The following is a 27,768-nucleotide window of genomic DNA, read 5'->3' on the forward strand; positions in this document are numbered from 1 at the left end:
GGAACTTGGAGGCCTGTGAAAACAGCCGCGGGGTGGGGGGAAGACAGTCTGGCTGCCTCCACTGATCACTGCGGCCCCAGCGCAGGAGAGGAAATGGAAGCCACCCTCAGTCTCAGGAACCAGCCGCAAAAAAGTGAAAAGTAACGGAATACTCCTATGTAAGCAATTGCCAGAAAATTGTCTCGCACGCGCAAAGGGGAGGTGGGTTGCGCATTTTTAGGGGGGCTGCCCGATTGCCAATGGGAGGAGTAATGGGGAGCGGCATGAATGTAAATGAGAGAGGAAGAGTAGAAGCGGCTCACAGTTCATAGTATTAAGATGTAGCCCACGCCAGGCGGAAATATTTTTTATATTTGTATTATGATGGCAGCCACCGGCTACAACCGGAATCGGGTTCCTGATTTAGCAGGCATTGGTCATACAGAAAGGTAGATGTGGTCTCTATCCTGCAGAGATTGCATGAGATGTAAATCAGTGGCTTATTTGGCCCCTGAGTCTCTGATGCTAAAGCAGAACGTTACAAATATTTTATTCTTAGAATCCGGTGAGGCAGCTGTGCTAAAATTGGCGACCGACAGCTTGTCATTTAGGGGCAGCAGGCAGGTCCACTACACTGGGTGAGACTAAATTCATGAGAGAGAGAGCATCGTGGAGCCCTGTTTTGGAGGGGGGGGGCACTGTTCTCTGCTGCATTGTAGGGGGATTTAGGGGTGGGGCTAGCTTATCTGCCATTACACAGACTCACTGGCCATTCTTCTCCTCGTGCAACAGACAGACAAAGCAACACAAAGGCAAATGGATTCCTGAATCTGGAGTATAGCCACAGGGTGGTCTGCGGGGGGAGCTCTCCCTCTTACTGCCAGGCTGCACAAACTGCACCGAAGATGGTAATTCGGCCTCATTTTTATATATATATTACAGTGGACCTGCTACAGTCTCGTGAAAATATTTCTGAGCTCAGAAGACTACAAGGGTTTTTTTAATTCTGAAATAATTCTGCTTGGGTCTTGATAACTCCCAGCAGATCCTGAGGGAGAAGAGATGATACCATGACCCAGATCATACGCAGGTGATTCAGCCTGAAGAGTATCATAAAGGCTGAGCTCCCACTCCTAGGGAATCCTCATCACCTTAGTACCTCACCATCTTAAAAAGACTGTATTCATCCTCACAGCCCGCTGAGAGAAAGGGAGGTATCACCCCCATTTACATTTGGCGAACTGAGAGACTAGGCAACTTGACCAACGTCATCATGCACAGGAAGCCCCTGGCAGAGTAGAAAATTGAACATAGGTCTCTTGAGTCTTAAGCACCCTAACCACTGGATCATCCTTCCTCTCTATCTGCCATGAGTTTTGCAACTGTAGTATTGAGGTAATGATATTTCCTTTAACGTTCTTTGAGCTCTATAGATGAACAGCACCGTAAAAGTGCTAAGTTTTATTATTTTATTCTACTGTTAGTTAAAAGTGATTTTAAGTTCAAGAATACTCTTAAATCCCAACTTCTGCATTTGAATAATGGGTAAAACTGCTTTTCTGTTGTTTATATGACACAATCCATGAACAGTCAGGTTTGGTTTTGAAGTGTAATGAATTGTACTGACTGATTTCTTGCTGTCTAATTGGCAGTCATAAAATAAATTCTAATTTACTTAATACATACAATTAAAGCAAAAATCACTCTACAAGTTAATTTGATTCAGGAATTTTTTAGACTTCTGGAACCAAGCAGTGTAAACTCCCTGGTCTTGCATCCAAGGTTCCTGCTAGGACTTAAGCATTAACACCTTATTTGGCTTCTTGATCTTGGTGTGCCATGTGGGGATGTCCATCTTTTTCTCCACCTTGTGCAGTCGGGCCGTGGTTTCTGTCAGCATGTCCATCAGCAGCTCGAGCTGCAGCTTCAGGTAATTGTTCTCCTCCAGGAGAGCCTTGTTCTCCTTCTTCATTACCTTACAGGACTGCTCCCGGTCATGGGAGGAGAATAACTGTAGCAGTGGTGGCCGATGAGAGAGGCCACTCTCACCTTGCCATTTGCCATCCTGGAAGACAAACTTGGCATCACTCAGCTGAGCCCGTGGAGGGCCGTAATCCAAACCCAGTTCAGCCTGCCGGGTTCTGTAGTCCAGGAGGTAGAAAGTGGAAATGGAGTTAATTCGGCGAAGGGGAGGCCTCTTAGGTAGAAATCTGCGTGAGAAATGGTCTGCCCAGTAGTCACGCAGCTCCTGCATTATGTTAGCGATGGTATTCATGGTGAGGCAGGATGAAAGCAGGGGGATCAGTCTAGAAACCTATAGCAGAAAGTTGTGGAATACAAATCCAACCTGCAGCGTGCGTTACAAAACTGAGAGGACAGACAGGACAGCACTGAATTAGAACCAGTAGCTAAAACTTAGGCTCTAGAGACTGCCATCTGGCCAAAGTAATTGTGTCTAGAGTAATCATAAAATTATATCTGCTAGCTTTTTATTTATCTCTTTACTGAACATGAAAATCATACAGGAACCATGGAGCTTTGGTGCACAGGTTGAGTAGGCATCCAAGCATATAGTTTTCATTTTCATGGATTCATAGATTCCAAGGCCAAAAAGAACCATTGTGATCATCTCATCTGATCTCCTGTATAACACAGGTCATAGAACTTTCTCAAACTAATTCCTAAAGCACATATTTTAGAAAACATCCAATCTTAATTTAAAAATTGTGAATGATGGGGAATCCACCACCTCCCTTCGTAGATTGTTCCAGTGGTTAATTACTCTCACCATTAAAAATGTATATCTTATTTCCAGTCTGAATTTGTCTAGCTTCAACTTTCAACCATTGAATTGTATTATACCTTTGTCTGCTAGACTGCAGAGCATGGGTGGCGGGTATAATAGGCCAGGGGAAGCTCTGCCTCCGCTGGTGCTGCCACTCCCGCTGGGCCACCTGGTTGCGGGGTTTGGTGGTGAAGTTTTTGTTTTATTATGCCCCGTGCAGGTTCTGGGGCGGCTGAGGAGGCACATACCTCCTCCTCAGCTGCCCCAGAACCTGCATGAGGCATATCAAAAGCATCTTAACGACACTTTTCTCCTGTGGGAGTTGGGTCCGGGGGGGGGAGGCATGGCAAGGCTTTGGCCAGCCAAGGGTGGGAGGGGGCGCTCTGGGCTGCAGCCAGCCCAGGGCTCCTCCAGCCAGGGAGGTGGGGGGTACTCCAGGCTGCGGTCAGCTCGGGGATCCTGCAACTGGGAGTGAGGGGGCTTGTGGCTCCTGCTGGGGGCCGGGGCGCAGAAGGGGCAGAGCTGGGGGCTAGCCATGCCGCAGAGCCCATTATTAAATATTTGTTCCCCATGTAGGCATTTACAGACTGTAATCAAGTCGCCCCTTAACCTTCTTTTTGTTAAGCTGAATGGATTGAGCTCGAGTCTGTCACTGTATGGCATGTTTTCTAATCTTCTAATTGTTCTCGTGGCTCTTCTTTGAACCCTCCCCAATTTATCAATTTGAATTTGGGGCATCAGAACTAGACCCAATATTCCAACAGCTTTATCAGTGCAAAATGTAATGTAAAATAACCTCTCTGCTCCTACTCAAAATTCCCCAGTTTGTGTGTTCCAGGATTGCATTAGCCCTTTTGGCCTAATGGGCGTTTATGTTCAGCAGATTATCTACCACAATCCACAAATCTTTTTCGGAGTCACTGAACTCTTTGTTCCTAAATGTACACATTTCCATTTAGCCATATTAAAACACATATTGTTTATCTGGTAAAGTTTGCAGATGATACAAAAATTGGAGGAGTAGCAAATAATGAAGAGGACAGGTCCTTGATACAGAAATAAGCATATATTGTTTATTTACAACCTGTCCTCTTCGTTATTTGCTACTCCCCCAATTTTTGTATCATCTGCAAACTTTATCAGTGATGATTCTATGTTTACTTTGAGGTCTTTGAGAAAAATGTTAAATAGTATAAGGCCAAGGACTCATTCCTGTGGAATCCCACTGGGAACATACCCACTCAGTAACGATTCCACATTTACAGTTACATATTGAGACCTATCAGTTAGCTGGCTTTTAATCCCCTTATTGTGTCCCATGTTAATTTTATATCATTTTAGTTTTTTAAACAAAATCTCATGCAGTACCAATTCAGATGTTTTACAGAAGTCTATTTACATCTACACTATTACTTTTATCAACCTGCTGTGCTCTACAAAAGCTGGTTTAACTCAAAGCACTTTACATCTGCAAGTGTAGCCATGCCCTTAACCAGTATGGCCTTTTTCCTCGATTGTGAGATAGTGGCTTTTTGGGCGACTAGTAAGATGCTCTTAAATGATTCCCAATTATCATTCAAATTTTTCTGATTAACTACTTCTTTCCAGCTCATTTGTCTCATAATTGTTTTCAGCTTTGTGAAATTGACCCTATTAAAGCTCTAAGTGTATATATTAGTGGTCTGGACTTTATTCTGCTTGCAGACTATAACTGTGATCAAGTCATGATCACTTGTACTTAAGCTGCCATTCATTTTTATTGTTATGATCAATTCCTCTTGTTTTTTAAGACAAGGTCTAATATAGAATTCCCCCATGTTGGCTGCAACACTTTTTGAGTTAGTAAATTGTTCTCTATAATATTTAAAAATTTCAAGAATGTTTTAGTACTGGAAGCATTAGATGTCCATATAGTAAGAATTACACAGACTGCACCTTGAAGTTAGAAATCACATGCTCAGATAATCCCCCCACACTGGCCTCTAACATCTGTGGCTCTCCCCCCATCAATGCGGAAGCAAGGGTCAGTATAAGTGGCATTGCTCCCCTCTCCTCTGGAGCTAACAGAGGATGCTCTGCAGGTCTTCACTGAGGAAGGGAAAGAGGCATGTGTGATTGGGAGACAACAACATGCATCATCCATCCTCTATCTTTGTGGTGATTGCCTGGGAAAGATAATACAGCATGAGGCTGTACTAGCTTTTTTATGAAGTTTCTCTATTTCCCAGAGTCACAGAGGCAATCGCTGTGAGGTGGAGATCCCTGGGACCATGGCTGCAGTGAAGCCATACTGCCAGCAAACTGGGGACCAAAGAGGCAGTGCTGAGTAAGCGGGGCATCTAGGCAAATACCCCTCACCTGCCCCAGACACTTGGAGATCCACCATGTTGAGGGGAAGGCCCCATGGTGGAGGGATGAAGAGGCTGTGCCTTGCTGCAGATGGAAAAATCGGCTCAGAATCTTTGCAGCTATTTCCTCTCTCTAGGGTTTCCCATGGAAGAGATATCTGGCCCAGGACATGGTTATTAATAGCCTCCACAGCTTTACCCCTCTCTTATTTGAAGGTCAGACAAAGTCAGTATAAAACAAAAGTGAAAAAAATCTCGCTGTCACCCTAGGATTGTCTTGCATGAACCAGCAGCTCTAGCAAATCAAGGCCATTCTACAAGTAATTAAGTATTGTGTGTAAATCCACCACCTGATCCTCTTCTAACTCCCTCCTAAAAACCTGCCTCCTCCATGATGCCTTCACATCACTGCCCCGTGGCATTGACTGGGAAAAGGGCAAGCCCAGACTGCTATTTTTCTACTAAACCCTGTTAATTTTATTAATTTATCTTCCCAGCCCATCCCCACTCTGTCTGTTTTGTCCATCTGTCCTACCCTGTCTGATACCTAGACTGTAAGCATTCTGGGGAAGTGACTCTCTCTCTTACAGTGCCTGGCACAATGGAACTCTGAGCCTAGACTGGGAATCCTCAGCACTACTGCAATACAAATAATACATAATGTGTCAGAAACCACCCTTTTGGGGAGGAGGAGAACTGATCAGTGTTCACAAATCTTCTCCTTAAAAGATGATGGGATTCATTATCTGTTGTACCCCTTCCCTTTATGTCTTTCTTACATAGCTTGTACCAACTAACGTTCACACCTTAGTTATGAGAATCATCCCACCATGTTTCAGCTGTGTGCACTAAGTGGTTCTCCCCACTGCTGGGAATCACTTCTAGATTGTGTTGCTTCCCTCTGCTCCCTGCATTTATGTATGGACACTTAATGCAAAGTTAAACCTCATTAACTCTCAATTAGGGCTGGTCTATACTAGAAAATTAAGTTAACCCACCTACATTGTTCAAGGGTGTAAAAAATCCAAAAGCTGACGCAAGGCCCTGTGTAGAGAGCATTTGGTCGACAACCTACCTATCATCTCTCAAGGAGGTGGATTATTTACCCTGACAGGAGAACCCCCACCATTGGCGTTGGGAGTGTCTACACTGAAGTGCTACAGCCGCACAGCTGTGCTATTGTAGCATTTTAAATGTAGAGAGGCCCTTAGTTAATCTGCAAACCAGAATAATTCTCACCAAAACTCTGACAGTCTGACATTGCTCCATCTGTCATGAGAGGATTAAAGCAGGGAGATACAGGGAGATCTCTACTCCCCTTTTTGCTTTGGGATTTTTTTTTAAGTGTCATGGGCTTGCCCCAATGTCAGTGAGAGTCTTTTCATTGAGGTCAATGGGCTTTGGAGCAAGCCTAAGGTACGTTGTCATGGTTAGTAAAAGCAGAACCATACTCATAAAAATGTGTATTGTGTGCTAGTCTTTTCTTCTTTTTGCTAATTCACAAAATTAGATAATCCACAATGGGCCTCCCATTCATTTTGTGCAAATGATGAAGGTTCAAGCGTCCATTGCACCTTTATATTCTTATTCTTCCCCTTTTCTTACAGAGTATGTGTTCTTTCTTATTAATTACATGAAAGAAGGTTGTCTGCTTACTGAAACTGGATGAGAACTCCCCTGCCCCAATAGTCCTAAACTGAAATTCGCTAATAAGCCTGGCTATTTTTGAGGCTGTTTTGGGGGAGGTGGGGGGGGGGTGATGTTCAAGTGTTGACCTGCTTATCCAGTCATCTCTCATCTCAGAAACCATTTCTATGCTTACTGAATCCACAACCTTCCTCTTTACACCATCATCTTATCTCCAGAGTTGTCTCCAGCATCAGTTTTCACTTGGGACCTGAAGCATCTGAGAAGATCACCTCTATCCACCATGTTTTTTTCTCAGATCTCTCTGCACTTATTTGGGAGTTCCTCTGTCTGCTGCTTTTCTATTCATTAGTTAAACTTAGCCTGATCTACACACACATTTTGTACCGTGTAGTAGTTAAGGGTGGGACATTTTTACTGATATAGTTATACTGGGTCCATCCCTAGTGTGCACACAGTTATACCAATATAAAGCTGCCTAATACAAGTATAGATTATTCCTCTTCCCATAAGAGAGTAAGGCCATGTCTACACTGCACTTTCATCGTCAAAACTTCTGTCTTTCAAGGGTGTGAAAAAAAACACTCCCCTGAACAACAAAAGTTTTAATGACAAAAAGCCTCAGTGTGGACAGCACTTCATCGGCAGGAGCCACTCTGCCATTGACAAAGCTACCACCCCTTGGAATGGTGCAGCTTAGTGGCACAACCATGCTGTTGTAAGGTGCACAGTGTACACAGAGCCTGAAGATAAAGAGTGATATAAGCGCATTTATACCAGTATAACTACATCCACACTGAGGGAGTGGGGTTGTACCACTATAACTATACCGGCATATGTTTTGTGTGTAACCAAGGCCTGATCTCATGTTGTTATATGCAGGTAATATCTCTGCCGGTGACTCATAAAGGCCTGGTTACTCAGCCAATCCATACAGTGAGCTTTCAGAACAAACCTGTGAGGTCACCAGTCAGCTCAAAAAGGATCCTGGACCCACTGAAGTCAATGGCAAAACTCCCAATTACTCCATAGGTCCAGAACCAGACCTAAAATGCTTTGATCCAGTTCTAAACACATCCTGCTCAGTAACCAGCCCTTTGTTTCAGCCACTCACCAAAGTACAGAATTGATTCTCGCTTCAGTAAACCTTCAGGAAGGGCTCGCTCAGGAGCTCACCTGCTTGGGGCTTGCTTGTTTGCTACCACTCTGGATGTTTGGCCTGGCTCAACCTCATCACCTTGCTTGCAGTGACTCACAATCGCCCTGTTTCAGCTAGTCATATTTTCACACATGAGGGATATCTGAGTGGTCACTTTTATACTTCTCAGTTACCAGCAAGTAACTCAGAGCTTTAAATATTTAGGATTAAGTATGTAGCTAAACTAGGTAATTTGATACCTAATTAATGCTTCTGATGCAAATAACATGTCAGTGCCTTGAACATCTGTATTTTTGTCAAGCTAACTGAGGTTCTTTCCTCACCCCATTCCCTCTCCTTTATCCTTTTCTACAAGGACTTGTCTGTAAGACTCTTAATTCTTGCTCAATGAATCCTGCTTTGGCAGTTTTTATGTAATTATTACTTTTAAAGCATTTGTTAAAAAACTAGAAATATTAGAACCCACAGTACAACAGTGATGTTAACTGTTTGGATGGGGAAAAGACACAATTTTTCCAAATTTTAGTGCAATGAATGGCTAAGTTGTTTCAAGGTTCTCTCTCAAGGAAATTCACCGATAAGCAGAGAATTAACACAAGGCCTTATGCATCTGTTAAACTCTTTGGTCTTGTCTTTACTAGGAAAAAAGATATGTTCATTCTGACCTTGTGTACACTAATCATCATAACTAACATGAAGTAAAATCCTAGCAAAGGCCAGGCAATGCCCGTTACAGTAATAAACATTAGCAAGTCAAGGTAAACCCTATACTCCCATATAATCTCTACCTTGACCTGCTAACTAGTGTGAAACCTATAAGCTGCCTTGTCCTCAACAGGATTTTACCACGTTAGCTAGCATGAGGTAAGAATACCCCTTTTTCCCTGTGTGGTTTTATACCTTATGTTAAGGAGAGAGCCCCCCTGAAAGTGATGGTATAGCCCTCAGCAAGCCTATCTGAAACATTCTGCTTTTAAATCTGTAAAATTGATATTGGAATGTATCTCATTACAATACAGAGAGTTCAAACCAAGCATGAGAACACTGACGCCTCTATATGCCACAGAAGGAAATAAAATGTACATTGCATAACTTCAGCATGACTTCCTTTCCTTTCTCTGCTCCTTGAAGTAAATTTGATTTAATGAGATAAAAATAAGGCAAAGTTAGTAACTAAATATGGGGGCTAGTCTGCAAAATTTGGGTCCAGATCTGAACTTCATCATAGTTTCATGGAGCTAGAGTGTGGGAGTTTTAATTTGGGCCATTAGAAAAATAAAGACCAGCTGAGAAGCTGGGGTCCAAAGTGGCATCCATATTCTCTTATAGTTTGTGGTCTGGTTTCTGGTGTTTGATTCAGGCCCATCTCTCGTAATAACACAAAAGATAAGTAGCTTTAAAAAGTTGCTCATGGTGTATTTCTCTGATTAAAAGAAATGCACTTTTGAAGCCATATATTTTAATCTTGTCTCTGGATTTCATTTTCTTCCCTTGATCAAGATGAGTTTGAAACTGACATGTCTGGGTATTATTTAGACCACACTGACCTACTTCTTGGCCCGTTTGATATGGATGCTGCTACTATGGTAACCTGTGTAACATGCAGGCATCACAAAGGAAGATCTTCATTAAATGAGCCCTATGCATCAGTTACTGCTTTCAGTTTCACAGCAGGCTTCTTTCACAAACACACCCAGTTAGAAAGTTAGCAGTTCAGTTTCCAGGGGAAGCACAAGGATATGCTCATTCTGTCCCACCCAGCTGTGTCTTCAGGGTCCTGCATTGCTGTTCTTTGTTGCTTGGATATAGTCCATTACCAAATCCTGTAGCACAGGATTAGGGGAATTGTGTTGCTAGTGGCTGTTTATCAATGGGCAGCTGACTGAAAGCTAACAGGATTGTGTGCGCATGTGTATATCTGCCTGTTTACCCATGCACTTGCATGTTAAATCATATGGGCGTATGAAAATACACACACACACACACATTTCTGATGTTGAAATTAGGCCCTAGTCACCTCTAAAAACCTTGTGTTAAGAGTTTATGGGGAGCTTGGTTGGTGTGTAACAAAGAGATAACACATAATAGGGCCTTGCACAAGCCCTCTGCACTTGGATGGATTTAATCCTCAGTGGCAAAATAACGGCATTTTCCCCGAGTCAGCATGGCTAATCATGAAATGCTTTTTACAGGAACATATTTGTCAATCTTTCCTCCCACACAACAACAGTAGCCTTTGTGACTTCATAAACAGCGCCACCTGGTGAGCTGCTGACCCTAATGCAGCCCCAAAAAGGGAATAGCCAGCTTTGGCCAGAGCTTTTGGCCACGGCTACACTGGCGCTTTACAGCGCTGCAACTTTCTCGCTCAGGGGTGTGAAAAAAACACCCCCCTGAGCGCTGCAAGATACAGTGCTGTAAAGTGTCAGTGTAAACAGTGCCGCAGCACTGGGAGCACGGCTCCCAGCACTGCAAGCTAAACCCCATCAGGATGTGGAGTATGTGCAGCGCTAGGAGAGCTCTCTCCCAGCGTTGGCGCTGCGATTGCACTCACACTTCAAAGTGCTGCCGTGGCAGCGCTTTGAAGTTTCGAGTGTAGCCATACCCTAAGTCATTCAAAGCAGACACACAAATGCCTTTTGATCCCACCTATCTCATCCCCAAACTGAGCAGCAGAAACAGCATACGTAGATTTCTGCTGAAACTAAGGGCATGGCTACACTTACATTTTTGCAGCGCTGGTAGTTACAGCTGTGATCGTACAGCTATGTAGGGCCAGCGCTGCAGTGTGTCCACACTGACAGTGACCAGCACTGCAGTGTGGCCACATTTGCAGCGCTGTTGGGAGTGGTGCATTGTGGGCAGCTATCCCAGCGTTCAAGTGGCTGCAACGTGCTTTTCAAAAGAGGGGGGTGGGGTGGAGTGTGACAGGGAGCTTGCGGGAGACAGAGAGAGTGGATTTTTGGAGCAGACACTGTGACAGCCCCTGCCTGCAAGTGCAGAAAGAGGGGGGTGGGAGGAGTTGTACAGGACGCGGTGAGACAGAGAGAGCGGATTTTGGAGCAGACACTGTGACAGCTCCCGCCTGCCAAGTTCAAAAGCAGGAGCACCCCTCTCTCAACATCACTCTTAAATGTAAAAAGGCTTCAGACCAATAAGCAGCTTCCGGACGGACTCTCCCTCCCGCCGTGCTGTTTGTCTCCTCAAGCAAACAGCTGTGAACATTCCAAGCCTAGGCTCACTGGCTGCAGCAAGAGCAGCTGTGTTTTTTAGATAAGTAGCTCGGGGAGTACACATTTGGTTTGGTATACAGGAATTGTGGGATACTTTCTAATACCACGGAGGCTAAAACAGCAGCGCTGGTGAGTGTCCACACCTGATGAGCAGCGCTGCATGAGCAGCGCGATTCCGCTACACCCGTAGCGGACCAGGTGTACAGCCAGTGCTGCAGGAAGGGAGTTGCAGCGCTGGCTGAGCTCTGTAAGTGTGGACACCTGGTAAGTTGCAGCGCTGTAACCCCCTCACCAGCGCTGCAACTTGCAAGTGTAGCCAAGCCCTTATGTCCTTTTTGGAGACATCTGTAAAGCAGCTTTTGGCAGTCAGAAGCTGTGGAGGTGGAAGTGTGCTCCCTCGGTAAGAAAAGAACAGAGGAACCTGGATTTTTTTCCCAGTTCTGTCACTGTGCAAATAATTTCTATGTCTCAGTATCCCTATCTGCAAAATGAAGATAATACCATGAGCAGATGCCTTCCCTGCTCTGAAACAAAGGACACACACTGTGTAGAGTACAAATCTCACCACTTCTGAGGCTTTGGCTTTATTATAAAATTGTGTCAGTGTTACCAACACTACACATTCAAAAATCGTGACTCTGGCCCCCAAAATAATGAGACTGTTTATTTCCCTTTTGGTCTTTGAGCCTTTAGGGTGCACTCAGGTCACATTTTCAAACTTTTTTCTGCAACCACGAGAACTAGAAACTTCCTTATTTTTAAAATGGAAGCTAGGTTTCTCTGTGATCACTTGACTCTAGAAACTGCAGCTTCAATTAAAACACCAAATACTACCAGACTCTCAATAAACTTGTGAGACTTGGCAACACTGTTGTGTATCATTATTAAATCCTGTTACAATTTCCAAACACCACTATGTTCCAAGTGTAGAAAGGGCCTAAATGGGATGAAAGGTCAAAGACTCCAATTCAATCTCTGAGAGTTTTTTACACTTTCTATAGGAAGAGAAGGAAAGAGGGACTATGTCCCACAATTGATTAACAACACAAAGCCATAAGGAAGGAAGGGGAGGGATGGAGGTACAAGAATGTTTTAACAGATTTAGTGCAAAACCTTGATCCCATTGAAACTCTGACATCAGTGAAACCAAGATTTATCCCTTAATGTTCATCATAGACCATCCAGCTAGTCACCCTAGGGCAAACAGTGAGAGCCTGATCCAAAGCCCATTGAAGTGAATGGGAGTCTTCCCACTGACATCAGTAGGCTTTGGATCAGGCCCTGAGAATGTGTCAAGGAAAAGGTCTGTCCCAAACCCGCAGAGGAACATAGTTTTATTTTTCACCTGTATTCTAATGTAGGCAAATGTCACATTCTCAGAATGCATATCAACTATGATTAGAAACTGGCTTCTCCTCCCTGCCCCTGTGCTCTCATACCTACTTCTAGCCTTCTAATTCTCTAGCCACTGCAACCTCTACAGAGGCTTTTCCTAAAGCCCCTCTATGTCTGTTGGTGCAGTGTGTAAAGCATGCGGTAAAATACATTAGAAAACAACTTTATTTGACATCAGAGAGACAAGATAGGTGAAGTAATATCTTTTATTGGACAAACATTCGTGATGCACAGCACTGATCTTCAGGGTTTGTCCCTTTTAGGGATGGGAGGTGAACCCAGGTGAACACACTTCTGAACTCTGGGTCTTCGCTGACCAAGAATAACCAACTGTGAGTGGGGTGCAGCAGAGGGAACAGGGAGTGGCATGTTAAAGGGACATTCCTTTGTTAAAACTTTCGCACCACAAGGCAAGAAACTGAAGCAAAGAACACCACCCAACATATTGCGGGATGCGTGTTTTCTTATGGATACATGTTTTTGAATCATGGTTGTGTTTTCCCAGATGAATGCTGGTTTTCCTTTTCCTTGTAATATAAGTTTTCTTTTGTTATACATAGATACGGTGCTTGTAAGGGGGGAAGTCTGGCCTCTTAGTGGCACCCAAGGTGGTGTTAGTTTTTCCAGATTACTTGGTGGGGACTCAATCTGGTTCTGTTTTGTATTGTTAAGAAGAACCCTGAGATATTGAACCCAGTCCTCGTCGTTACCAACACCACCTGAGTAGTTCAATAGCTTGTCTCTTTCACCAACAGAAGTTGGTCCAGTAAAATATATTACCTCACTTCCCTTGTCTCTCTAATACCCTGGGACCAACAGGGCTACAACACTGCAAACAATAGTGGAAGATATCAAATTGTATTTGATATAGTGAGTCTCCTGTAATGCCATACCTAGCTATTAAAACTTACAAGCCAACAGTTTGAGACTGAAAACAGCTCTGAAAAGATAGTGTAGATTGAATAATATTGAAGCATTCAGTCAGTTATAAGACCAACAGCTGAGGAGAACAGACATTTAGGTCATGGCTGCACTAGAGAGTTACAGCAGTGCAGCTGTACCAATGCAGCTGAGCCACTGTAAGCTCTCTCGTATAGACACTCTAAGCCGATGGGAGAGAGTTTTCCTGTTGACTTAATTAATTCACCCGCAGTGAGCAGCAGTAGCTATGTCCACAGGAGAAGCTCTCGCACTGACAGCACTGTCCACACCAGCACTTAGGTTGGTGTAACTTATGTCGCTCAGGGGGGTGACTTATTCACACCCCTGAGTGACATAAATTATATGACATAAGTGGTAGAGTAGTCATAGCCTAAGAGTTGTAGTTAAGGACAAAAAGTACAGTAATTCTTATTGCCAATCTCAAGGGCTCAAAAAATCACATCAGGCTTCAAAAAAAAAAATAGATTGTCTTAAAATTAAGAGATTTTAAAAATAATTCATTTTGAGTTCTTTTTACTTGGCTTCTGACTTTTGAGACTTTATAGGGTCACATTTTCAAGCTTTCTTCACAACCACGTGAGGTAGAAAATGTATTTTTTTTTAAATGAAAGCTGTAATTCTCCCATAATCACCTGACTCCAGGAGCTGGGGCTTTAACAAACATCAACTCTTGCAAGACTTGCAATAAAATTATAAGCTGGCAACACAGAACATGGAGATCTTCAAAATACTTTACAAACTAGAAAATCCTCACACCTGTGTGTGTTAGCAAATAAGTCATTATCTTGCTTTGCAGATGGGGAAACTGAGGCACTAAGCCATTAAGTGACTTGGCCAGTGTCATACTTCAAGTCAGTGGCAGAACCAAGATCAGAATTCAGGAGTTGCTGGCTGTAACCCAGTTCCGTGTGCTAACCACTAGGCTGTATGGCCTCTCTATTCTCAAAAGAAGAACTCAGTGAGGCGGAGAGATACAAGAAAGTTGTCTTCCAGCTAACTTGTGTCAGGAACTGCAGGGGAGAAAACTTTTGCCCCAACAAAGATGAAGGTATCACAAGAAGGGAGAGAGGGGAGACTGGCAACAGACGAGCTGAGGGAAGCAGGAAAGAGACAGGATGCATGCTGTAAAAACATTTTAAACTGTAGAAGGATGGTGAAGTGGGGAGAATGTTCATCTGGGACATGGAAGAGCTAGCCTGAATTCCCTGATTTGTGACAGATTTCCTATGGGACTGTGGGCAAATCACTTAGACCTGATCACTGCATGCTGATTGTACTGGTATAACTATTTTGGTTACTGAAATAGTTTTATGTGAAAAACCCTGAGTGTGTGTGCAATTATATTGATATAACACATCTTTTTAGTGCTATAACTATGTGAACACATGCAGGGGTTTTACTGCTTCAACTTTACCAATTAGTACAATTTTTTTGAGTAGATAAGGCCTTATTCTCTCTGGCCCAGATCCCCAAAGGTATTTAGGCACCTAACTCCCATTGTTTTCAGGGGAGTTAGGTGCCTAAATACTTATGAGGCTCTGACCCTCTGTGCCTCAGTTCCCCATCTGTAAAATGGGATCAGTACATTAAAGACTGAGAGGTGCTCAGACAGGCAGAAAGGTCCACATAGATGCCTAAACACCTTTGAGGATGTGGGCTGTTGCTCCTGAAATGAATGGGACAGGAGACACTGGAGTAGCTTGTGGATGGCATTAAAACACATATTGGTTACATGATTGCAAGGAGACTGTGTTGCATTGATTGTTCTTTTACATCTATCGCCATGGTGCCTGTTATGCTTTTAGATTGTGTCTCAGTCTCATGCTGAGTCCTGTCGTTTGATTAAAGATCATTAAGCAGCACTGGGATGAAACATCACTGGATGTCAGGTTTCAGAGTGGTAGCCCTGTTAGGGGGAGGAGCTTTTGGTTTGCACGGGGTACTTAATACACAGGACAGTAAGACACAAATTTTAAGTCACAGCACCTTTAAAGGGAGAATGGGTTAGAAGGTGTTTCCATGGGATTCAGAGACACACTGTAGCTGGTGTCAAAGCCCCTCAGCTCCATGCTGTGCTTCTTATGTTCCCACAAAGCAAGAGAGGAGAAGAAGAAAGCTTGCTGTAGTGCTTCATATTGCTGAGTCATTAACTTCTTTTTGCTGAGTCATTCTGCAGCTGTGTCTGACAAACCAGGAAAAGACAAGCAGGAGAACTCAAGGTGGGTAGCATCTGCAGACTGAGATGGCTGGGCTGTAAAACTGGCTGATTATGTGAAAGATGGAACTGGCCTCTGGAGGAGTGGTGAGCACCACACATTGAATTTAAATCAGGCAGCAATACTTTGAACAAAGAAAGGAGAGCTGCAGTGGCAGTCTGGAATTGGCTATTTTGTTTTAATGCTAGAACTGGTAGGTTATTTTGGTTACAACAGGGGGTGGGATAAAGTTTAAAATATGTCATTTGTTGGTATAAAGAATTAAGAAACATCTCACTAGGTGACAGATGATGTAAAATATCTGTTCATCACTTAAGTTAAAAAGATACTGTCAGTGTTAATGTCAATGTCCGTCTTGTTTAAGATTTTTATAAAAACTATTAGAAGAAAACTATTTTGTTGTTTCTATTGCAGTCCCACCCAGTGATCTCTGTCAGGATGGGATATTGTGTTAGGTCATTGTGCAGCTGTTATTATCTGCATTTGAACCTTGTTCTGCAAGTGTTTGCTACCCCAGACACTGCAAGGAGGCGCATGAAAGCCAGAAAGTGAAAGTGATTTATCATCTTCCATTGTTGTATGCAGCGTTGTTATAACCATGTTGGTCCATGGCTATTAGAGAGAGCACTTTCAAGCCACACAGAGCTCTTCTGAAGCAGCTCAAAAGCTTGTCTCTCTCACCAGTAAAAGTGAGTCCAATAAAAGATATCACCTCACACACCAGGTCTCTCTAAAGTGAGTCAGTTTTACTGTTCAAGCTGAGTGAAATACAAGAAAGCAGGGCCTAGAAAAATTGTGAAATGAGTCATTTAAAAAAAACCTTTTGAGTTTCATAATCTTAGGTGTTACATGTTACACAGGCAGGAAAGTGGGTTTTAAGTAAGATTTATTATTTGACAGCATGCTATGTTAATGGTTTTTTGCACTGGGGAAATGAGGTGGAGTCCCCCGTGTAACTAATATTAACACATCTATAGTGCATTTGTTTTTTAAAGCTACAGTATTGAGATTCAGGATCTGGTTTTCAAAAGGAGCTCAGCACACTGGATGCTGAATTCTTTTGAAAATCTGGCCTCAAGCATGATTGCTGAGCTCTCCAAAATCTGATCCTTTGGGGTTGTCTTTCAGAGGGGCTGTGCCTCCAGAACTCCAGATGACGTCAATAGCTGCAGGTGCTCAGGGCATCTGGCAATCAGGCTCAAATTTATAAAGCATCACAAAACCCCTCCTTTGGAGGTAAAAAGTAGCCCTGTTTTCAGGTAGGAAAAAGGGAGGCAGAGACCTCATATGTTTTGCCCAAGACCAGACAGTCTAGTTGTATTATTCTGTGCTTCAGGTGGACTCGAAGAATGCATCACAAATTATTTTTTTTCCTCCTCCTGTATTTTTATTGCAGCTGGTTTACATACATATGGTTGCATGGTAATGTTTGAAATAAACACAACAAAATTGCTATAGAGTTACTCAGTCTGATTTACAGACCATCCCACTCGGGGACAAGATTATTAACTGATAGGGTTATTGTCCCTTTAGGGGGATATTTGTAAACTCTCCTTTGGTCTCCTGATCTGTACAAGGAGAGGGTGTTCTATCAAAGTTCTGGCCAGACTATTTCACAGCCATAAAGATGCCGATCACCACCTGAACTGTTCAATGTAGATTTTTCTTATGAGCACACAAGCCTTTTTTAAATCTGTGAACCAAGGCATTTTCCAGAAAAAAGAAAAGCCATTCAGTGACCACAAGGAGAATACCTTTCTCAAGTGTGGTCCTGTGAGACAGCGTGGCTCTCAAGATATGAAACAGTAAATGCCTAACTAAAAAAACAGTCAAGTGACAGCCTTAGCAGAGGAGCGAGAATGTACTATAATGGTTATTACGGTGGGGTGGCGGCAGCAGCACCACTGGAAGTACGGTTGAGCTTAGTTTACTTTTTGACAGCCAATTTTTCTAAGTGCTCTAAAATCCACATGCTTACTTTGACTGCCTTGAAAATTGCTGTTCTTCACCAAGGTCCAGGATGGAGTTAGTGGTACACAGTTTAGATTGTTAGAACAAAGGTTTCCTGATATAAAAACTTTACTTAAATCAAGTGACATCCAAAATTATCTATAGTTTTTATATATACACACACTTTCTATATTATTTATTTAGTAAGGAAGTATTAATAAGTTTACAAATCCTTGCCATATATATATTAACCAAAACAACATTACAGCAGTGAGCTTTTGTTTAGAGAGACATACAGGAATGCAGTCATTAGATCTCTCTGGATTTAATATTTTTTGCATACAACTAGGGCTCACCTATGGCTCTGATCTTCCCCAAACATATGCCAGCGGAGATCACCCTCCTAAGGCTGATCTCAGCTTGCATCTGGCACCCACTGCCCCTTTGGGGAAGCAATATTTTAGAAGTTATTCAGGGTAGAAGTTGGATCTAGAGTGTGGCTCAGGCCAAGCGGATGAGCCAGAGTAACAAGGCTGCTGAGGTAATGTCTTGTGTCTCTCACCTACAGTAGCTGGTCCAATAAAATACATTACCTCACCTACCTCATCTCTCTAGTAACCTGCAACTGACTGACAGCAATTTTCAAGGCACTCAAAGTAAGCATGTGGGTTTTAGAGCACTTAGAAAAATCGGCTGTCAAAAAGGGGGAAATTCATTGTCCAAAAATCTTTTATTCACGTGGAGTTAAGGGTGACGGGCAGCACCTCCCACCCTTCCAGGCATTGAGTGCACCTCTGAAAACCAGAGAATACAGAGTTAAGATACATACCAGCCCCTGCCCCACAAATTTAAGTCTGTGCTCTCTGAGTGGTGCCCTAGACACCGCAGCACTGTATCACGCTGCTGCAATGTACTCCTTGCACCAGTCTTTAGAGCTGTCCCTAACACTGAAGGGAAGCTGGGGAGTGCCTGCAACTGAATGAGTGAATACACTTCTGTAGGACACCATACCACATTCCTCTATCATTCCTCACATCTACTTATTATAGAGCTGCCCTGGCTGAAGCCTACTTAAAGTATATCTCCAGTGAATCTTGTCAGCTTCAAGGGGCAGAATTAAGGTTGTGTGGGTGGAGCTGGGGTTGGTGTGTACCATAGTTCTCTACGGGCTAGTTTTCAGAGTTTAAATATAGGTCTACTCAACGCTCAGGAAGGGTACGAGCATGGCCAGCCAGCTACTCTGAACTAGTGAGTTTTTAGGTAGTGAGTAACAGGTAGCACTTAGACAGTGCTTTATGTTTTTAAAGCACTGCACAAATATTAACTAAGTACATTTTAGGCAATAGCTCCATTTTGTTTATGAGAAAATACACCTGAGGAGAATAAACTATTTTCCCCTGGGACAAGACATTGGGACTTGATATCTCGAAGTCCTCAAGACTGAACCACCTCTGGAGAAACCTCCACAATGGAAAAGGATCCCAAACAGCTTCCAAAATAGCAGTGGATTTGGTGAACTAGACCCAAAACAGAAGAGCACTGTACCCGATATACGAGACTGTAGGCACATAGCCATCTGCGGTTGCAGCCATTACCATCCTCAGCTACCCCCACAGGGTGTTTTCACCCTGGAGCTGGGGGGTGAGACTCCCAGGTCCAGGAGACATACCTGTGGTAGATCTGATCAAGCCAGCACGCTAGAATTAGAGAATAGCTGCCACAGTGTGAGCAATGGGAGAAGTCAGCCATCATGGGGACATAGCTATGGTCTCTGATGGACACACACTCAGGATAACTAGTTCCTCCTGCTGTTTGCACCACCCTGGCTACTTTTTAGTGCACTAGTATGGGTATGTCTCCTCAAGCTAGGAATCGCATCCCCAGCTCAAAGCATAGACACACCCATGATGCAGAATGCAGCCATGACCATTAGCTGCCACAAACAGGGAAACAAAGTAGCTCCATTCCCTTGCCACCTGGGCTCAGCTGCCATGGACATTAGTAACAAACTTCCACTGACTTCAGTAGGAGCAGGACTGGGCTCTGGTCAGGAAAGTGAAGTGCTTAGAATGCAGACACCGAGTGTGTCCAATGTTACACCACTAGAGGGCAGTGCTATGCACAGCCATTCTCTTAGCAGGCATATGAGGCATGCAGGCAGCGATGAGCTGCCAAAATCTTAACCGGTTCCCTATAAAAAGTTCTGATTTAAGGGATGTGCCACAGTATTTATTTTTTGTACCAATAGGGTTACCATATATCCGTATTTTCAACGATTTTTAGGTCTCTTTCTCATATAGGCTCCTATTACCCCCCACCCCGTCCCAATTTTTCACACTTCCTGTCTGGTCACCCTAGGGTGTGCATATGTGTGGATCTCAGCTGCTCCCTGCCCCCCTCACTGAAGCAGGTGTGCAGGGTTACCCTGGGAACTGCAGGGCACTAGTGGACGTGGGGCCGGCTGCAGACAGGGGCATAGGGCAGGGCTAGCTGGAGGCAGTGGGTGTGGGGCTGGCTGTGGGCAGGGCGGGGAGTGCAGAGCTGGGTGGAAGCGGGGTGTGTGGGGCTGGCTGGAGGTAGGGGCTGGCTTCAAGCAGGGCAGGGCTGCAGGGAGGGTGCGGCAGGGGTTGGCTGCAGGCAGGGCAGGGAGGTGCGGGGCTCCAGTTCAGGCAGGGCAGGGGGTGCGGGTCTCCGGCTTGGCTTTTTTTGTGGGGGGGGACGCTTTGGTGGCGCTCCAGACCTGCCCCCATGTGTCCCAATATTTTGTTCATGTAATCTGGTCACCCTAGGGCAGGGCAGGGGGTGCAGGGCTGGCAGGAGACAGGGGCTGGCTCCAGGCAGGGTGGAGGGTACTCCTGGGAAGAGCGGCTCGGAGCAGCCCGAGCAGCAGGACGCAGACCAGGCCCAGCAGAGCAGCCAGGGACCCACCAGGCAGCAGCAGGAGCCCTAGGGCCAGAGGTCGGTGGAGCAGCAGCAGCAACAGGGCCTGTGCCCAGGGCCAGGCAGTGGCCCACATGGCTCCCGCAGCACAGCGCCCCGCCCCATCACTTTCTGGCCGGAGCCCATCAAAGCCACAGCGACCCCTCACAGAGAAGCAGGTTAACAACCAGTTCTAAAACTGCTTCAAAATTTAACAACTGGTCCGCACGAACCAGTGCGAACCAGCTCCAGCTCACCACTGCCTGCAGGAGACAGGCTACGTGGACCTAATGAAAGGGGACACATACAGAAGGGCCAAGAAGGAGGGTGTTGTCCAAGGAGACGCTCCTTTCACAAGCTAGTGAATAGAAGGACATTAATCCCCACATAGTGAGAGAGCAAGAAATGCAAGATCCCAACTGCTGCGAGTCCGATAAGAATCCAGAGAACTCCAGCACTGAAATACATTGGGGCTAACCTGGAGGGAGACAGAGTGCTCAGACTTAGAAGCACTGGCCTCTTACAAGAGGAGTAATATACCCCAAGAGAGAGAAGTGGGGAGAGGGTACAGTGAAACCCATCAGTCTCCCATTCCCACCTCCCTATGCCCCCTAGGTTAGAACTCTCCCATCTGTACTAAGTCCCTTCCCTTTGTTCTAGCTCACCCCAGGTGTGTGCATGCACACACACAAATACCCCATATGATCAGAGGAAACTCAGAACCCCAGGAAGCAGAAAACTCTCCTTGTGTTCTTCTGTACACTTAGCCCTACTCCTATACCCAAGCCCATATTAATGACTACTGGCTCCCTGTAATATTTAACATTGTACTCAAACACCTGCTGTGACATCGTGATGTTAAAGAGGCCCCTATAAATTTCTGCGGGCTCTAATTCCCTTAATCAGCCCTTAATCTAACTGTATTTTTATATTCCAGGAAGAGAACTCTTGGCAGTCCTGATTCATGCTGATCTTTCTAACAGATGTAGGGATCCTACTGCATCCTGAATAGGCAGAAGGACAGGAGTCTCAGAAACCAAACTCTTCCACACCCCAAGTGCTTTAAATCCCATGCCAAATACACCCCAAAAAATCCAAGCCCAACCATAGCAGCGCTCCATTACCTTCCCGAGGAGGACTCCTTATACCCCATAAAATACTGGTAGCGAGAGTAGAGATACAGCAGGCCCAAGGCAGCAGTCAGACCTGAAATTGAGAGGAGGAGACAAATTACAGTAGCAGACACCAAAAGCTTTTTGCAACTATTTGACCAGCCTGTCTCTCTAAGGCGAAAGCCTCCAGGGAAGATCCTGACCATTCCCTCTCTATTGCGGGTGCAATCTTGCCAGAGAGCTGAGGAAGCAAGTCCTGTTGACTCTGCCCACTGGGCCAGCACATAAACACATGGAGCTGAACAGATCCAGCATTTCCCCCGCCCTGTTTAAGCAACTAACCACCCAGTCTCACCTTGATGGAAGAATAGGCCAGCCTGCCAGAGAATAGCCAAGAAAATGGGGAAATACTCAGAGCAATTCACCCTGGAGGAAAAGAGGAAGAATAGGGTCAGCATTCTGTGCCTCTGAGGCTTTCCAGTGGCTCCGGGCTTCTGCTTTTCCACAGACTGCTTCTCTGTAAAGCAATGCTCAGTGGCTTGCACCCATTCCTTTCCTGTCCCGGTCTCCAGAATAAATCTCCTATCTAACCCCAGCTAATGGGGTTCTATGAAGTAACTCAGAGCAGAATGTGGGCCATAATATTAAATTACTGTGGTTTCTTCCCATTAGTTTTCAGAGTACTTTTCTCTCACCCAGCACCATGGGCAGTGGTGAGCCTGGTTCCTGATATATGCATCCTCCTCCTCACCTTCCCTTATGTTTTCCTTGGCAACTTTGGTTACAAGTTGTGGTTGTGTGTTCTGTTAGCCATTGCAGCCATCTTCACTAATGATCTAGTCTGAGATTACAGATCTGAGGACTATCTCCTGCACTGTCACGGAAATGGAATAAATGATCCAGTAGGTTTTTTCCATGTATAGGATCAGATCATGCAGCCCTGCTCTGGTGATGCAAAGGAGATGGAAACTGGCCACGTCTCCTTAACTAGGGATTATACCAATGAGCATAGAGCCTCCTAGGCCATTGTCTCTTCCCATGACAGTACCTGGCAAAGGGGCACTGTACTCTGGCTATTCCCAGCTGACAATCTCTTCTTGGGAACTGTTACCAGCTGATGGAGTTTAGAGCTACAATTAGGCTACTCTAAACTTTGTCAGGGTTGGCATAAAACCAGTCTGGGGTCAGAGATCTAGATCTGAATCCCCATCATCCTCCCTACTCCATTCCATGTGCTGTGCCCAAGGCTGGTTTCTGCCATCTGTAGCTGAAAGGTGTATAAGTGAAAGTCTTAAACTGAGCCATAGTGGCTAACTTCTGAGCAGTCCTAACATCGACACTAATACATCCATGTGACTCTGGCATTGTGGGGTCCTCCCTGCAATGGAACTCTGGCATCAGTGCCAGACTGAACCAGCCAGAGTAGGAGGGATTTATACCAATAATCAGTCCCCTCTGTTTAAAACACAACAAGCTTTCCACCAAGACAGCAGGCTGATAGAGCAGGGGGATGGGCAGCGTGACTAGTCATTGCCATTCTGTCAGCCATATAGCTCCTACAGCTCCCTCTCTCTGGCCTCCCAATACTGTAACCACCTGCATTCTGGGAGGAAGTCTTGTGAGCAAACTGATCAAACTCTGCCAGCAAAGATGACATAGGAGGCTACTCTTGGCCCCATGGAGCAGGTCATTTAAAAAAAAAAAAAAAAAAAGTCTTACTGTGCTCGAAAGACCCTCTCAAAATCAGGTGGCCCTGAGACTTTTGGAGGAGAGATCCCGTACGCCCGTCTGGCATAGATCACCTGGAGGGAGAAGTAAGCTGCAAAGAAAGAAACAAGAAACCATGATCCTAGCAGCTTTCATGGAGACCAGGAGACTGTCACAGATGATGGACCTCAGTGTTGTGATACAAGGGCTTGTTAACATTCCACCATTACATGAAAGAAAAGGTTGGTGTAATGTCCCTGCATGCAGTGGAGTCATTCCCTCCACACCTTATGCCGCTATTGTTATATTATCTCTACCATAAAATAATTATGGTCCCAGGACTCAGACAAATAGTTCTGAAGAGAAAAAAAAAAAAGCGATGCCTTTAGAAGGGACCAGATTCTCCACTAGTGAATATTTTCAAGAGTTTCCAAGAGAGATATCTCCAGCTCTGACAAGCTCCACCAGGCCGGCTCGGCTTTTTGCCACCCAAGCAAAAAACAAACAAAAAAACCTGCGGGCCGCCAGAGCAGCGAAGTGACAGACTTATGCTACACTAGCCATATTGTCTAATTTCAGGAACAAATATAATACAAATTTTCCAGCTTGTGCACTTGATATAGTGTCATTACCCATGGTCATCTCTCCCCATCTTGTTCTGAGGATGAAAACAATATTTTAAAATGGAAGACAAATCAATTCCTAATCCTTCATCCTTCCTTCTGGACACTTGCACCTCTTGAACAAGTGTTTCACAAAGAATGAAGAGACCGACTCCATTTACTGGAAACCATCCGTCGCCCGCTTTCTGGAAAGGGACTTATATCCAACTTAACCTTAAAGTGGCTACAAGACCCTTTCCGATAAACGTGGAGTAAATTGGTTTTAGTGTAAATAAAATCAGGCCCAATTTTTTGGTGATCCACACTGAAGTTTGCAACATATCAATGACAAATCTGGAAGGAATTTCCTATACATAAAGTCCAAACCCATATAATAAGTCCTTTGACTATTCGCATGCTCTTGGTGGCTGTTCCTTTGCCTAATCACTCTAGGAAGAGGTTCTTATGTCCAAACTTCCCCTTTCTCCAGTTTCAGACCTGTAATACACTCCAGCCCAATTTCACCGCATCTTCTGACTACCCCACTCTGCTCTAGACAACACTCTCTTCATTTCTGTATGGATTTTTACTTAGAATGATCAATGGACCAACATTTTTAGGACAGGTCCTCTATCAGACTTGTCCATTGTGAGGTCTGAGGGCATAATTTCCGGTGATTGTCTGTTTGGCTATAATTTTGCCATGTGTGTCACCTGTTCTAACTGGCTGATTACCATCATGATGCACATCTATGTATAAAAACATGGTAATGGATGGTTCACAATGAGGTGGGCTACACGATGCTCAGACTTTGCGACCAAGGCTATAGTGTAATTTATGTAAGTAATTAATCCATTTTCTGAATAAGTGAGACTGTCTTTGCTCTGTTCTTCTGCAACATAGATAGACCTCCTATGTCTCATAATTGGGTCCACATGCCCTTCCTCCACGTCTGTGAGATACAAAGTGCTTAGCACTATGTGTCAAGGCTCAACAGAAATCAGATTCTCCAGGACTCACTCCCTATGTTCAGTTATGTTAGACAGTACCTATGTAACAGGAAGAACCAGCAGACTCAGTCCCATCCTTATCTCTAATCCAAATACCTCACACTGTGAGAAACTCCCTAGAAAAGGTCACCTGAATTTGAGGCAGTCTTAGAATCATGGGCAGCCACTACATAGCTGCCTTTACAAAGTCTGGCCTGTTCATACAACGGAATTCGTAAAGCACTGAGGACATCCAAGCCCTGCCCTTCATTATGAAGGAAGTGAACCCAACTACACAGCATGGATAAGTGGCCCCATCTACACAGCACAAAACACCATGTAGATCAATTACTCTTAGACAATCAGCCTGGCCACCATCAAGTTAACTATGTTGACAAAGGGGACTCATTACAATCTACTTATACTCAGAGCAAAGTGTGATATTATATACAGGCCTTTTATTTTCCAAGGAAAGAAAAGAGATTTTGAAGTCCAGAGTTCCTAGTACTGAGGAATCTGATGGAACACACTATTACTTTCACTCCTGTTTGATCACACCATGCAACCACACACATCAGACTTTCTAACCCTGGATCTAGTGAGCTGGATTTAGGAAGAAGTAATGTGCATGTGTGTATCCTATGTAGGAGCCATTGTAGCTAGGGTCATTAGAAAGCATGTAAAAATGGCAATGTCATCAGATAATCCTGTGTACTGTGCAAGCACAAGTCGGACCTGCCAGAAAACCATGCACGCTGATTTCTGAAAACCTTATCAGCCACTTGGTTTTACCAGCAGTGCATAACCAGATCTAGGGAATTCCTTCCAGGCACCCGGGGATGGGGCAATTTGCCCCAGGCCCTGCAGGGGCCCTGCGAGCCCTGGCCCGGCGGCGGTCTGGGTCTTCAGCAGCATTTCGGCGGCAGGAGGCCCTTCGGTGCTGCCGAAGATGTGGAGCGACTGAAGGGCCTGCCGCCGAAACCCCAAACCCTTCATCTCCAGCCCAACCCCAGAGCCTGCACCCCCAGCTGGAGCCTGTGCCCCCTCCCTCACCCCAACTCCCTGCCCTGAGGCTGCTCATGTATTCTAAACCCCTCATCCCCAGCCCGGAGCCCCCTCATCCCCAGTCCCCTACCCTAGCCTCCCATAGCTAAACTCCTTCCCAGAGCCTTCACCCCCTTCCACACCCCAACCCCTTGCCCTATCCCTGAGCTCCCTCTTACACCCCAAACCTCTCATCCCCAGCCTCACCCCAGAGCCCAGACCCCCAGCAGGAGACTGCACCCCCTGTTGCACCACCCCTGAACCTGCTCCCACACTCCAAACCCCTTGACCCCAATCCAGAATCCCCTCCTGCACCCCAAACCACTCATCCCCAGTGCCACTCCAAAGCCCACATCACCTCCCACAACCAACCCCCTTCCCCAGCCCATAGCCCCCTCCCGCACCCTGAACCCCTCATTTCTGGTCCAACCCTGTAGTCCACACCCCCAGTCAGAGCCCTCACCCCCCCCTCCTGCACCCTAACCCCATGCCCCAGACCAGTGAAAGTGAGTGAGGGTGGGGGAGAGCAAGTAACAGGGGGGAGGGAGATGGAGTGAGTGGGGAGCAGGGCCTTACAGAAGGGGCGGGCCAGGGGTGTTCTGTTTTGTGCAATTAGAAAGTTGGCAACCTTTTCTACAACAGGTTTCAGTCCAGGGACCCTCAATCCAGCAGCTCTCAGTTTTTACTCTTCCAGCCCTTACTGTTCCTTCCTTGGCCTGCTTCGTAGGCCATCATTACCACTTCCTACTCTTGCCCCCTTGCATCAAGGAGTATAGCTGCGGATCTTCCTACTCCCTCAGCCTATCGGCTTCCTTTCTTTATAGATCCTGCCCAGCTCCTCCCCAACCTGGACTTCACCAGCAATTAAGACCTAGCCCTGGGTTTCCTCCAGGTGCAGACTAACATTAATTCTCCTTTGGTGAGGTAGCCACCCCATCACAGGAGCTATCAATTCATGCAAATAAAAGGAGGAGAACAGCAAGGATGTAAACTGGCTGATCCAATTGTGGGGAATGTATATTCAATCACTATACCTTGCTCCAGGACTCCCAGGACTGTCACAGCAGCCAGCAAGTGAATCTGATCCAGCATGTTGTCTCTTCCAGACTAGGGGTGTCTGTTTTGTGCTAGAATGGTCTGCTAGTTAATTTCACTCTCCTCTGATCAGGTGGGCAGTATGTGCTATAGAAAGCAGGAAAGATTGGCTCCTAGCCATCTTATGCAAGCTCCAGAGATTGATACTACCAACTGGGCAGTTGCTGCCTTTCCTTTTGACACACACAACACGCAAAGTGAAGCAACAGGATGTGATAGGAGTCTTTAACCAGCTCAGAGTTTCCATCCCTACTCTCTTCCTTTTGGGAATGTATGGTAGGGAAATGGGGGAAGGTGTGGACCAGCAGCTGGGACCGGAAGATAAGCACTACCATCCCAACAATCAGCTGCCTAGAAGATGTCTGATTAAAACTAAAAGTCCTGACCACTCTCACATATATACCCAGGGATGGCCAAAAGATGCTTTTCCTACTGGTATCGCAGATGAAAACACCACTCTCCTTGAGATCCAGTGTGCATGTATCTTGCAGCTTATTGGATAATAGTGATGCAACACTGCCAGTGTATTTTCATAATACTAATTAATTTCAGATTACTCATCCTCAAAAATAACTGTCAAAACAAGAACTTACTAATGGTTGTGACATCAAAATAATAATAATTAATAAATAAAGTTCCCATGTGA

The 27,768-nt window shown here is 45.0% G+C and overlaps 3 protein-coding genes and 1 long non-coding RNA gene across 6 annotated transcripts in view; 2 read left to right on the forward strand and 2 right to left on the reverse strand.

Annotated features, from left to right (window-relative positions):
• Positions 1-92: 92 nt before the first annotated feature.
• On the forward strand, positions 93-9,015 carry LOC142047131 (uncharacterized). Of its 2 annotated transcripts, none has more exons than XR_012656317.1 (3): positions 93-201; positions 1,717-1,909; positions 3,589-9,015. It is a non-coding gene; the product is annotated as an uncharacterized LOC142047131 (long non-coding RNA). The 2 variants fall into 2 exon arrangements; XR_012656318.1 differs by having other exon boundaries at positions 3,603-9,015.
• CBY3 (chibby family member 3) lies at positions 1,769-23,432 on the reverse strand. 2 transcript variants are annotated; one of them, XM_075068183.1, is made up of 3 exons: positions 23,405-23,432; positions 21,698-22,111; positions 1,769-2,293 (listed from the first exon to the last, which is right to left on the reverse strand). In XM_075068183.1, the coding sequence occupies exon 3, from the start codon at positions 2,252-2,254 to the stop codon at positions 1,769-1,771; it is 486 nt and encodes a 161-aa protein (XP_074924284.1). In that variant the 5' UTR covers positions 2,255-2,293; positions 21,698-22,111; positions 23,405-23,432. The 2 variants fall into 2 exon arrangements, with proteins under 2 accessions (XP_074924284.1, XP_032628169.1); XM_032772278.2 differs by lacking the exon at positions 23,405-23,432 and having other exon boundaries at positions 21,698-23,383.
• Positions 15,430-27,768, forward strand: part of CANX (calnexin) — a 64,735-nt gene continuing 52,396 nt past the window's right edge. The window contains exon 1 of the mRNA XM_075068164.1: positions 15,430-15,707. The gene's annotated coding sequence lies outside the window, so the exon portion shown is untranslated. The remainder of the gene's footprint in view (positions 15,708-27,768) is intronic.
• On the reverse strand, positions 20,563-27,253 carry LOC116820064 (leukotriene C4 synthase-like). Its single transcript, XM_032772279.2, has 5 exons — positions 27,062-27,253; positions 23,405-23,504; positions 22,041-22,111; positions 21,698-21,779; positions 20,563-21,051 (listed from the first exon to the last, which is right to left on the reverse strand). Exons 1-5 carry the CDS (start codon positions 27,117-27,119, stop codon positions 20,925-20,927), a joined length of 438 nt encoding a protein of 145 aa, XP_032628170.1. The 5' UTR covers positions 27,120-27,253; the 3' UTR covers positions 20,563-20,924.

This window comes from Chelonoidis abingdonii, chromosome 7 (assembly GCF_003597395.2).
Source record: "Chelonoidis abingdonii isolate Lonesome George chromosome 7, CheloAbing_2.0, whole genome shotgun sequence".
NCBI classification, from domain to species: domain Eukaryota; kingdom Metazoa; phylum Chordata; order Testudines; family Testudinidae; genus Chelonoidis; species Chelonoidis abingdonii.